The following is a 12,206-nucleotide window of genomic DNA, read 5'->3' on the forward strand; positions in this document are numbered from 1 at the left end:
CTCCACCCCCATCATTCTGCCCGGACACTGAGGTCCAGTGCCGAGGGCCTTCTGGTGGTTCCCTTCCTGCGAGAAGCCAAGTTACAGGGAACCAGGCAGAGGGCCTTCTCGGTGGTGGCGCCCACTCTGTGGAATGCCCTCACATCAGATGTCAAAGAGAAAAACAACTACCAGACTTTCAGAAGACATCTGAAGGCAGCCCTGTTTATGTTTTTAACAGCTTTTAATGTTTAACAGATCACTGTATTTTAATACTTTGTTGGAAGCCGCCCAGAGTGGCTAGGGAAACCCAGCCAGATGGGCGGGGTATAAATAATATATTATTATTATTATGTGGGGAAGGGGTGTAGCTCTGAAGGAGGGCATCAGTAAGTTATTATCCTGTGGTTGCTTTAGGTCTCTCCACATAGGCTTGCACACTTAATACCTTGAGGGCAGCCTTTCCTCATATAAACCAACCTGGACTCTGTGTTCATCATCTGAGGCCCTTCTTCATGTATCTCCTCCTTGAGAAGTCTGGAGGGTGGCAACACAAGAACAGGGCCTTCTCTGCAGTGGCTCCCCGTTTGAGGGATGCTCTCCCCAGGACTGCACATCTGCCACTTTCATTACATATCTTTAGGTGCCCAGGCTGTTGTTTTGTTGCTTTTGTTTTAACTATTTACTGTGCTTTGATCTTGTGAACCGCCCTGAGATCTTTTGATGAAGGATGGTACAGTGGTACCCCGGGTTAATAACTTAATTAGTTCTGGAGGTCCGTTCTTAACCTGAAACTGTTCTTAACCTGAAGCACCACTTTAGCTAATGGGGCCTCCCACCACCGCGCAATTTCTGTTCTCATCCTGAAGCAAAGTTCTTAATCCGAGGTACTATTTCTGGGTTAGCAGAGTCTGTAACCTGAAGCGTCTGTAACCTGAAGCATATGTAACCTGAGGTACTATTGTATATAAATCTAATAGACAACAGCAACAACCCCTCACCTTTAAATTTCACGACTGAAGCTTGGAAGAAATTTAAGGACTATCTTAGGGAACATTGCAAAATTAATGAATGTTAGATTGATGTTGGTTTAGAAATTAAGTGGTTTTCAGCTGTAATGATTAAGTAAAAAGAAAAGAAAGGCTAAAAATCAAATGAAAAATAAGGGAGAGGATTTGCTGAATTAATAATTAGAAATTGGAATACAGAAAGGGGAGGTATGAGGACGTCGGGGAAGCAAGTTATAAGATAATAAGGGATTGAAATTATACTTGTTTTTGTTTGTGTTTTGTTTGTATTATTGTTTTGTTTTTATATATTTTTTGAAACTTTAATAAATATCTTTTAAAAAAAATAAAAAATTCACGACTGAAGCTTGGCATCTTGCTCCCTTAGCCTTCCCAACAAAAAGCCAAGCTTATCTTTACACAGCAGCACCTGGGCCTCCTACAAACAGTCTTGCTAAGCTAAAGGATCTGGGGCATGTATTCAACTCTGGGATGAAGCCAGGTGGACCCAAAGGCCCCATTCACGGCAGCCTCCCCTGGGAAGACCTGCTCCCTTCCCCTTCTTGGCTACGTGGCAAAGACAGGTCTGGAGCCTGCCAACTCACCGGCCCTCACAGCTTCGTTTTCCAGCACCACCCTGTTGAAAATGAATCGGATGTACTTGGAAGGGGAGGGCGTCCTGGGCCCTTCCTTGCCAAGCATGTGGAGGATCTTGGTGGCCAGCACCGTGTGCTCGCAGTCTTCAATGAACTCGCAGAGGTGGGCCAAGCCGGATTCCTTGCTCTCCGGGTTCTCCTCGATGATGCTGATGATGCAGTCGACGATGGCTCGCTTGTACTCAAAGCCACCCTGCGGAGGGGGCAGAAAAGCAGCAGTCAAAGGGAGCTTGGAAGAGCAGCCTAGCCCAGACATCCATCAAGCTTAGATCCTATTCCCAAATGCACTTAATCAACTGAGGAACACACTTTATGGACAGCCTCTTAGGGATTTCCCACATCTGCAAGCACAAGAGCAACTTGCTGTTCGCAATGGTTTTTTTTAAAAAATGGGCGCAAGAATCAAACAAAAAGAGCAGACAGAGAAATTCTTGCCCTAACAAATAGAAAAAAGAATGACAAAAACGAATGAGAAATTGGGAGGCAAAACTACATTCATTTTTTGTTTAAAAAAAACCCTTCATTTTTTGTCCATGTGCCAAACCAATGGGGTGACCAAAATTTGTCAAATGTTGTTTGGCTGATTCTAAATCGTAGAAACGAGTCCCAAAGCAGGAGCAGGGTATGTGAGCCAACCGTGACCAGCCACAAGTGCCACAGGAAGTGACTAGGAAGAGGGATGGTCTGGAATGGCCTCTGAAAGTCCAGTTCCCACCATCATATTTATCACAAGTAAAAATGCCACAATGGAATGTTTACCCATCATTTCTGCATTGAACACGCTCTGAAATGGAAAGATCTGAGGTTTGCTATATTCTAGTACAGAATATTTTTCTTCGCCAGCTACTTGCAGGCTCTGAATACTGAGTTTCCACTGTGCTAACAACAATGACTGACACACACACACACACACACACACAGAGAGAGAGAGAGAGGGGGAGGGAGGGAGGCTTCTTGGACTTTTAGCTGTCAGTGATGAAACAGTATCTAAATTCCTTTGTCCTTGTGCAGCAGATAATCTAGTGTAACAGATAACCAGCAAAAACGAAACTTTACAGGGACTAAAACAAACATCCTTGATTTTCAGATCGTTCTAAGGCTAGTATGTTTGCTCTGGCCACAAGCCCTACTTATAAATCTCCACCACGACCATCCCCTGTCCTAGGCTTATACCAAAAGCAGGAGGTCTCAAGGATGTGAGCTTCCTCCAATCTGAGCATGGAGGCCTCTTTGGGAAAAGATGCATGATACAGAAATGCTGGGTCAACGTCACACTGTGGCAACTTCACACCAAGAGCAAACTTTTAGCTTGCATGAAAATTGCTACTGGATACACTAGCTGTATTTCACCAAAATATGAGCGCTGTGCTGATATGCTTTGCTGGTTGCCCCACACAAGGCAGGCAACACAACCTACATCATCCCGGAGCATGTTGGAGAGGAAGGTCATCATGACGCTGTGTTTCCGCGGGTACTTCTGGCACAGGGCACTGATGGCTTGGACCACCACCACCTGTTAAGGCAAGAGCAGCAGAAAGGTTTGAGCGAAGGGCACCAGTACCTGCATTCCAGCCAAGAACTCTACAGGCCATGGACAGCCTTAATTCCACTTTGCCCCACTTGGGCCTTGTGAGGGCTAAATGGCAGGAAATAAATGATTTCATAAAACAAAAACAATACAGCTGTACCTTGGAAGTTGAATGGAATCCGTTCCAGAAGTCCATTCGACTTCCAAAATGTTCAGCTTCCAAGGCGTGGCTTCTGATTGGCTGCAGGAGCGTCCTGCAGCCAATCAGAAACTGTGGAAGACATAGAGCTTCCAAAAATCATTCGAAAACCAGAACAATCACTTCTGGTTTTCGATCGTTCGGGAGCCAAAATGTTTGAGTTTACAGGCATACAGCTTCTGAGGTTCCACTGTATTCTGGTTCCCAAACGATCCTTAGCTTTGTTTAATGCTGAATGTTGGCTGGCTCACAAAGTGTTCTATTATAATTGATTCTGAAAAGCTTTGATTTCTGTCCTCACTTAGCCCAGGACCGCTTCCTAACCCCAGGGAGACGAAGGTTGCCCTGCCAGCTAGGAACACCTTCTGCCTAAGAACTCTGCAGGCCAAAGGGCAGACGGGAAATCGCCTCACCTTAAACTCGTCCGAGATCTCGGACACAAAGGACGAGATCTGCTTCATGAGCCTGTCCACGCTGCTCTCGCTCCCCGTCTTCAGGAGGGTGGTGATGGCCAGGGTGGCAATGCTGCGGTTTGAATCCGTGATCAGGTTCTCCAGGTCCAAATTGCAGGCGGTTACTGCCGATGGGTGCTTCATCGCCACCTGGAAGGGCAGTCGGACGTTGGCAACCCAGAACAACTTACAGAATGGAAGAATCGTACAGCAGCGGTTCAGGGGTCCAGTGAATAGGAAGATGAGACGCCCGCTGCTGAGACCAGCTTCTCAAGAATTGCACCCCTCTGTGTTCTGTTTTGAAACTGCTGAATTTTACATAGTATTTTGGCTTGCATGAGCAGCATAGTTACCCAGGACCTGTCCTAGAGGTTACTGGGCCAAGAATTTGCTGCCCACCCCACAAAGACCAGCGACAGGCCCTGTAGTGAAGTTAGGAAATTTCAATAGACAAAACTTTGGTCAAGTGAGAAGCAAAGCATTGTGATAGTCATCCTGCCTGTGGGTCTTTGTAATGAAGATATTTTCTGTCTTGGAGATGCAGATTTCATTGAGACTTTGAAACCATACTAACTTTGCCTTTGTTCTCATTTGTAAGTATGTTAGCTAGCTATACTATACCATGTTATTGTTTTAGTGTACATTTAGTGTGAAATGTACAAGAGATGTGCCTATTTTTTAAAGTATCTTTAAACCTGTTTTGAATTTAAATAAATTTTTAAAAGAGACTTTTTCTTGTCCTGTGTGCCATTCTGGGGGGAAGTCTGAGTCCAGAAGCCTGACCAATCAGTTACGCACTACCTATTGAATTTCTGCCTGCATTTTTGTGAAAGTTATTGCAGGGCAGCCGGTAATTAGGAAGCGTAACTTTCTCCCTTGAGTTGCGTTTTCTGGTGCCCTGGCACAGGGGAGTGGTGGCAGCAACTACCCTTTTGATGCGTTTTGTCCTGTAAAAAGTATATGCTGCCGGCCGCCGTTTCTCTAAACCTGAGCCAGCTGGATGGTAAGGACAGGTGAGGGAGGGGTGTGTGGCCAGAGCATTACTGCAGGCCCACTGCCCCAACAGGAGCCCCCTTCTCACCTTGCAGGGAGGGGGAGGAAAACAGTAAAAACCCACTGGAGAGTGCCGAGAAGCCACCTGTATCGGACAAGGACCTCTAGGATGTGCAAGGTGCTTGGAAATGCTTGCCTTATTGAGGGTCCTGACTGCGGCGTATCTCAGGACAGGCTTGGGAGAACTACAGAAGAGCTGGAGCACTGAAACGGAAAGGAATTCACGTGTGAACGAAATTGTCTGGCTTTAGTAGAAATGATATAAGGAGTTATGTATAAATAAGCATTAAGTTTTTAAGTTTTAAGGTATTTTATGGTAAGATGAGGTTAAATAAAGTAAGGCAAATTGAATAACAGAATATGGTGAAAGATGGATAGGATGTATAGAGTTAATCAATTGGTCAGTGAAATAACTAATTAAGCTAGAATACAAAAAGTAAAAGCAAAAATGGAAAGGATTTGCTGAAACAATGACTGAATTAGAATACAAAAAAAGGGAGGTGTGAGGAAGTCAGGGAAATAGGCAAATGAAAGATAGGGTTTGGAATGACTGATTTGTTTTTAACTATTCTTATTTTTCTGCATTTTGTATCTTTTTGTCTCTTTTTTCTTTTTTTTACATTTTTGTATTTCCTCTGAAATTTTAATAAATATTATAAAATAAAATAAAATAAAATAAAATAAAATAAAATAAAATAAAATAAAATAAAAATAATAATAGGAATTCACGTGTGAGGGCACAATCCCAGGAACTTTTACCGCTCTGTGCGCCCAGGTCCAAGGGCAGCCTTTCTCAACCTGTGGATCCCCAGATGTTGTTGAACTACAACTCCCATCACCCCTAGCTAGCAAGGCCAGAGCTCAGGGATGATGGGAGTTGTAGTCCAACAACATCTGGGGACCCACAGGTTGAGAACAGCCTATGGCCAGTTCCTAGCAACTGCTGAATAGGAGCGCAAGCCAGAGCTGCCAGCACTAGGTCAGAGGGAACAACAATCTCAGCCCCTTCCAACTTTAGGTGGATGAGAGCAAGCTGTAAGATGCTTGAGATTCGTTCTCCCATGGTAGCCAGCAGCCATTCCTGCCCTCTGGAAATGCTTGCCATATCAGGCTCCCCCGATCTTCCAATGTTTTGGACTACAACTCCCATCAGCCCCTGCTAGGTTGATGGGAGTTGTAGTCTAAAACATCTGGAGGGGACCAGGATGGGGGGGAAACTGCTCTTGGTGAAGGTCACGCCTTCCTGAAGCTCACCTGAGACTGCTGGGGCCAGTTCCCTGGCTGTACAGTTTGGGAGATGGATGATGGCGGAGGCAGCCTCGTAAATGACCATCTCGTGTTTGTTCCGCAGGCAGCTTTCAATGAAATCAAACAGCGGGTTGTCATGCCTGCCAGAGAGAAAGGAAATTGCCTTTATGGATTTGCCAGAATTGAGAGCTGCTGCTCTCCGAAATTGCAGCTACAATCCCAGGTTGCCGTGCCTTCGCATGCAGCCCTGAGCACAACACTACCCAGCAGCTTCAATACCTCCTGAAGACCTTGAAGCCATAGAGAGAAAGGAATTGAGTACAGTGGTGCCCCACAAGACGAACGCCTTGCAAGACGGAAAACCCGCTAGACGAAAGGGTTTTCCGTTTTGGAGGCGCTTCACAAAACGAATTTCCCTATGGGCTTGCTTTGCAAGACGAAAATGTCTTGCGAGTTCCTGTGGGTTTTTCCCATCCCCCCCTTTTTCTAAGCAGCTAAGCCACTTATCAGCTGATCCGCTAAGCTGATAAGCCGCTAAAAGCCGCTAAACCGCTAATAGCGCTAATCCGCTAAGCTGTCAATGGGCTTGCTTCGCAAGACAAAAAAACCGCTATACGAAGAGCCTCACGGAACGGATTAATTTCGTCTTGCAAGGCACCACTGTATGGCTGTTCTGCTAAAAGCCCTGGCAAACAAACATGCTTACCCCTCCTCAGACTCTTTCAGCAGCCGGCTGGCGATCCGAATCAGCATGCAGTATGCAAACTGGGATTTCAACCCAGATTTAGTGAATTTATTCAGCATCTTGGAAACACCCAGGCGGTCGTTCTTCCGAAGGTGGTAGAGCAGCCCTAAGGCATGGTACTGGCAGGTCAGGGGGGAAATAATTGGGGAGGGAGCAAATAAATCCATGATTACTGTTGTGCTAAATATAACTAAATATGATTGCTTTTTCAAATGAAGCTACTCTGAAGTACTTAAATAAAAAATAGGCTCAATCCACAAACGCTTATGCTATAATAAAATGTGTTATAATCTTTAAGGTGCCGCAGGAATACAGTCATAACTTGGAATCTATTGCGCGAGTCTGTTTGACTTCCAAAATGTTCAGAAATCGAAACACGGCTTCTGATTGGCTACAGAAAGCTCCTGAAGCCAATCAGAAGCCCTGTTGGATGTTCGGCTTCCAAAAATAGTTCGCAAACAGCAACAGTCACTTCCGGGTTTGCGGCGTTCGGAAGCCAAAACGTCAGAGCACCAAGGTGTTTGAAAAACAAGATACGACTGTACTTGCTGCAGCAGACTAATGCAAAGACTCCTCTGGAAGTGGGAGGGAAGTGTTTCTGTTATTTAACCATATCATGTATTACAACTGCACAAAGCCAATTCAAACCACTTGCAGTGCTAAAAGCATGTATTCAAGGAAGGTGGGAGCATCGTACCTGCACCATGATGTTGTCACTGGAAGCAGCCTCCTGGGCTTCATTGATCCACCGTTTGACCACATCATAGTTGATCTTCATCATGTGCTGGAAATAATGGCCGAGAATCAATAATACTAGCCCTGCTCCTGTCTTGGCACGTCTACCAACCAAGTTTAAAGGTAAAGGTAAAGGGACCCTTGACCATTAGGTCCAGTTGCGGCCGACTCGGGGGTTGCTGCGCTCATCTCGCTTTATTGGCTGAGGGAGCCGGCATGCAGCTTCGGGGTCATGTAGCCAGCATGACTAAGCTGCTTCTGGCGAACCAGAGCAGCACACGGAAATGCCGTTTAGCTTCCCGCCAGAGCGGTACCTATTTCTCTACCTGCACTGGCGTGCTTTCGAACTGCTAGGTTGGTAGGAGCAGGGACCGAGCAACGGGAGCTCACCCCGTCGCAGGGATTCGAACCGCCAACTTTCTGATCAGCAAGCCCTAGGCTCTGTGGTTTAACCCACAGTGCCACCTGCAGGTAGTTTAAACCCAGTAGCATATTACTGTGGCTGAAGAGATCAGAAGGACAACAATTACACTTTAGGAAGGCTTTTCTGGAGCAGGTCAGCTGCCTGCTGCCATCCCAAAAGGAGGGGATGCACCAGACCTTCAAAAAGCACATAGAGCTGAAAGAGGAAGTGGGGGGGGGGAAGCTTCCCTCTTCCAAGTTCCCTTTTCACTTTTACGGGGAGGGTGGAAAGGCAGAGAGCCTTCTCAGCAGCGGCACCCTCCCATCAGATGTCAAGGAGATGAAGAACTACACAACTTTTAGAAGACAGCTGAAGGCAGGCCTGTACTGGAAAGTTTTAAAATTACCTTATTTTTCACTCTATAAGACACACTTTTTCCCCTCCTAAAAAGTAAGGGGAAATGTGTGTGCGTCTTATGGAGCGAATGCAGGGGGGGAGGCTCTGCTCAGCGCTCAATTTAAAGAGTGTGCGGAGTGTGTGTATGGCTCTTGGGGGAGCCTTAGCTGTGTGCAGCCTCTCCTGGGCAGGGGATGAAGGCTCCCCTTGCCCGGGAGGGGCGGCATGCAGCTATCCCATAAGCCAGGACAGCAAGTGGAATCGCTGCACTGTGATCCCGCTGGCTGTCCTGCCTTCTGGGATTCAGAATTCTCTCCCCCCCCCCCTTGTTTTCCTCTTCCCAAAACTAGGTGCATCTTATGTTCTGGTGCGTCTTATAGAGTGAAAAATACGGTATGTTTTTATATATGTTGGAAGTCGCCCAGAGTGGCTGGTGCAACCAGCCATATGGGCAGGGTATAAGTAATAAAATTACTATTAATACAGTGGTAACTCTGGTTGCGAACGGGATCCGTTCCGGAGGCCCGTTCACAACATGAAAAGAGCGCAACCCACAGCAGTGAGTCTGTGCAAAGGCGGGTTGCGAATCGCCGCTTCTGCGCATGACGTCATTTTGCATGTCTGAGCATGCACGAGCGGCAAAACCCGGAAGTAACCCTTTCCAGTACTTTCGGGTCGCCACGGGACGTAACCTGAAAAAACGTAACATGAAGCAAACGCAACATGAGGTATGACTGTAATACTATGGGGTCCGTTCAGAGGCTTCACAGACACCAGGGCAATTATAGGCATCACACTAGCAAACCCAGTATAATAATAATAATAATAATAATAATAATAATAATAATAATAATAATAATTTTATTTATACCCCGCCCTCCCCAGCCAAGACCGGGCTTAGGGCGGCTAACAACCAATAATAAAAACAAGTTGATTAAAATACAATTTAAAAGATTAAGATACAATATTAGAACAATTAGGGAGCAATCTCATCATAGGAGGAGAAAGGAAAAAGAAAAAGGGGGAGGGAATCAAACTGATTCTGAGCCAAAGCCAGGTGGAACAACTCTGTCTTACAGGCCCTGCGGAAAGAGATTAGATCCTGCAGGGCCCTGGTCTTAGGAGACAGAGTGTTCCACCAGGCCGGAGCCAGTGTTGAGAAGGCCCTGGCTCTGATTGAGGCTAATCTAACTTCCTTAGGGCCCGGGACCCCTAGGGTGTTGCTATTTATGAACCTTAAGGTCCTCCGTGGGGCATACCGGGAGAGGCGGTCCCGTAGGTACGAGGGTCCTAGGCCGTGAAGGGCTTTAAAGGTCAAAACCAGCACCTTAAATCTGACCCTGTACTCCACCGGGAGCCAGTGCAGCTGGAAAAGCACTGGGTGAATATGCTCCCATGGCAGAGACCCCGTGAGGAGCCTCGCCGCAGCATTTTGCACCCGCTGGAGTTTCTGGGACAGCTTCAAGGGCAGAGCGAATTACAGTAGTCAAGCCTGGAGGTGACCGTTGCATGGATCACTGTGGCCAAGTCGGGGCGGGAAAGGTAAGGGACCAACTGCTCGATGCGGCGAAGGTGGGAATGCCAGAGCTGTAGCTCAGCAGTAGAGCATCTGCTTTGGATGAAGAAGGTCCAAGGTTCAATTCCTGGCATCTCCAGGTAGGCCTGGGAAGGTCCTCCGCCTGAAATCCTGGAGAAGTGCTGCCAATCAGTGTAGAAATAACCGAACTAGATGGACCAAAGGCCTGACTCAGTATAAGGCAGCTTCCTATGTAAACTGTGGAGAAGGAGGTTTAGCAACTAGTCGGCAATGTTTTCTTTCAGAGTTTGCTTTTCTCGTATTTTAAAATCCTGCAAAGCTGAGGCAGCAAGGGAGAATTGGGATTACTGCCGGAGCAAGGGAGGAGGGCAGTGGCAGGAACCCCAGCCAGGCATTGAGAATGCCAGTGGCTCCCAGCAAAGCACTTTGCTGCAAAATCGGACAGGGCAGGAAGGAGCCAGAAAGCAAAAGACAGTGCGCAACATGGCCTAGCCAATAAAGAAGGATGCAGAAGCTGGCCTGGCCGCCAAGATATCGACAAGTCGGAGCTGCTCAGGTCTGCCCAGTCCCTGAACGTAATCGGATGACAGCAAAGAGATTCCTTCACTTACTAAGGAGGACACCAGCGCTGAACTGGAGACACTGGGGACTTTGTCCACAATGGCTTGCTTCATGTACCTCTCAATGGCCTGCAGCATGGTGCCCTGGGAACCCAGAGAGAGAGAGAGAACAAGAGGTACCAACACAGAGAGACGCCAGAGATAACAACACAGAGAATGTTATCTTCTTGGGATTGCTTCTGTTCTCCAAGTTCAGGCAGAACCTGATGCCTGGTATCGATTCCTAACTAGCTCACTTTCCGTTTTAAAATAAAAGCTTCTAGACCTCATGCATGGAAACAGTGTCTGCAAAGAGCTCCAGCGTTCAATAGGTCAAGATTCTGGGCTCTGCACTTTCTTCCATCACTCTTTTCACAGCCTCCCACTATTCTTCCTGAAACACCCCCTAACCCTTTCTTACCATTTATTGTTTAAAAATAACACCAGGCAGTGGTAACAGCAACAGCAACAATTTATTATTTATACCCTGGCTGGTTTTTAATAAGTTTTAACATTTAGGGAAAACATTCCTTAAAAAGCAAAATTGTAGTACTATGTTGAGTAGGCAACACAGGCTAATGTGCCAAGCTGAGTATGTACAGATATTTGTGTGGGTGAGAAAACCCATTGGTATCCCATTCATAAAACTGACTGAGGTCTAAATGAACAACTGCTCTCTCCTGTTACTGTCTGTACACAGCTGTAGGGGGAGTGGAACAGCCAATGAAAGCTCAGGTGGCCAGGTTACCATCAAGATAATGGTAATCATCACGTTATTATTCAACTCCAACCCATTTGCTGGAAAACAGACAGAACTAACCTCAAACAATTGGTTACAGTGAGCACATGTGGTCACTGGGGAAAGAATCGCTTGGAGGACAGGGATCAGGGGAACTCATTCCAGGCATGTTAGAGAGAGAACACCTGGCATTAAAAATGGGTACAGCAAGACCCCTTTCATAGCTGAAGAATGTGATACTTACATCTGTGATTCTACAGAGGGCTCTGATAGCAGGGCCTCGGTACACATCCTCTTTCCCAGTCATGTCTTTGGTCAGGCTAGAAGAGTTAAGGCAAGCTTCTGTTAACACAGTCCTTTTGCAGAAAACAGGTGGACTTGGCTTCAATTCTGGGGCAGCCCTTGAAGACAGCTTGGAGGCTTCAATTGGTACAAAATGGGGCAACCACACTTTTGGTCTAGCACTAGCAGGTCAGTTTAAATGTGAGACACTTCCTACCCCTACAGCAGCTTATGTTCGCCTATATTTTTAGATGCACCCCCCTGAGGCTGTAAGTGCACCTGTAAAAATGTAAAGTCTACATTTGACCAAGATGCAATTGCAAATATCAGGGAAGTGAAACCTGCACCATTCCAGTTGTTCTTGTAGTGCAACTCCCATTATCTCTGGCCATGCTAGGTGGGGCTGATGGGATTTGGAGTCCCTCAATGTCTGGAGGGACTGCCTCTGGCGTATATTGTACCAGTCAGTCAACTCATCAGGAAGCAAACACAAGGGGCACTCAGTGGCAAAGGCAAGTCTGTTTTCACATGGTGTGTGAAACGGTGGTTAGAGGTGGCAAAACAGAGTTCACACCTTAACATGATAGGAGGGACTTAAGTCTTACTGACTGGAGCCAGATCCTCCACACTCAACCAAATGCCTGGGGA

At 46.5% G+C, this 12,206-nt stretch overlaps 1 protein-coding gene across 2 annotated transcripts in view; it reads right to left on the reverse strand.

The window, feature by feature from the left end:
- The window catches only part of COPG2 (COPI coat complex subunit gamma 2), a 37,121-nt gene that overhangs the window by 16,096 nt on the left and 8,819 nt on the right, over positions 1–12,206 (reverse strand). For both annotated transcript variants that reach the window (XM_083700136.1, XM_083700135.1), the window contains exons 6-14: positions 11,521–11,596; positions 10,550–10,642; positions 7,565–7,651; positions 6,829–6,986; positions 6,129–6,262; positions 5,011–5,078; positions 3,783–3,971; positions 3,060–3,155; positions 1,592–1,835 (exon numbers count right to left, since the gene is read on the reverse strand). In XM_083700136.1, coding sequence (XP_083556262.1) covers positions 1,592–1,835; positions 3,060–3,155; positions 3,783–3,971; positions 5,011–5,078; positions 6,129–6,262; positions 6,829–6,986; positions 7,565–7,651; positions 10,550–10,642; positions 11,521–11,596 — 1,145 coding nt within the window. The remainder of the gene's footprint in view (positions 1–1,591; positions 1,836–3,059; positions 3,156–3,782; positions 3,972–5,010; positions 5,079–6,128; positions 6,263–6,828; positions 6,987–7,564; positions 7,652–10,549; positions 10,643–11,520; positions 11,597–12,206) is intronic.

The sequence above is a fragment of the Podarcis gaigeae genome (genome assembly GCF_964106915.1).
Source record: "Podarcis gaigeae genome assembly, chromosome: 10".
NCBI lineage: Eukaryota > Metazoa > Chordata > Lepidosauria > Squamata > Lacertidae > Podarcis > Podarcis gaigeae.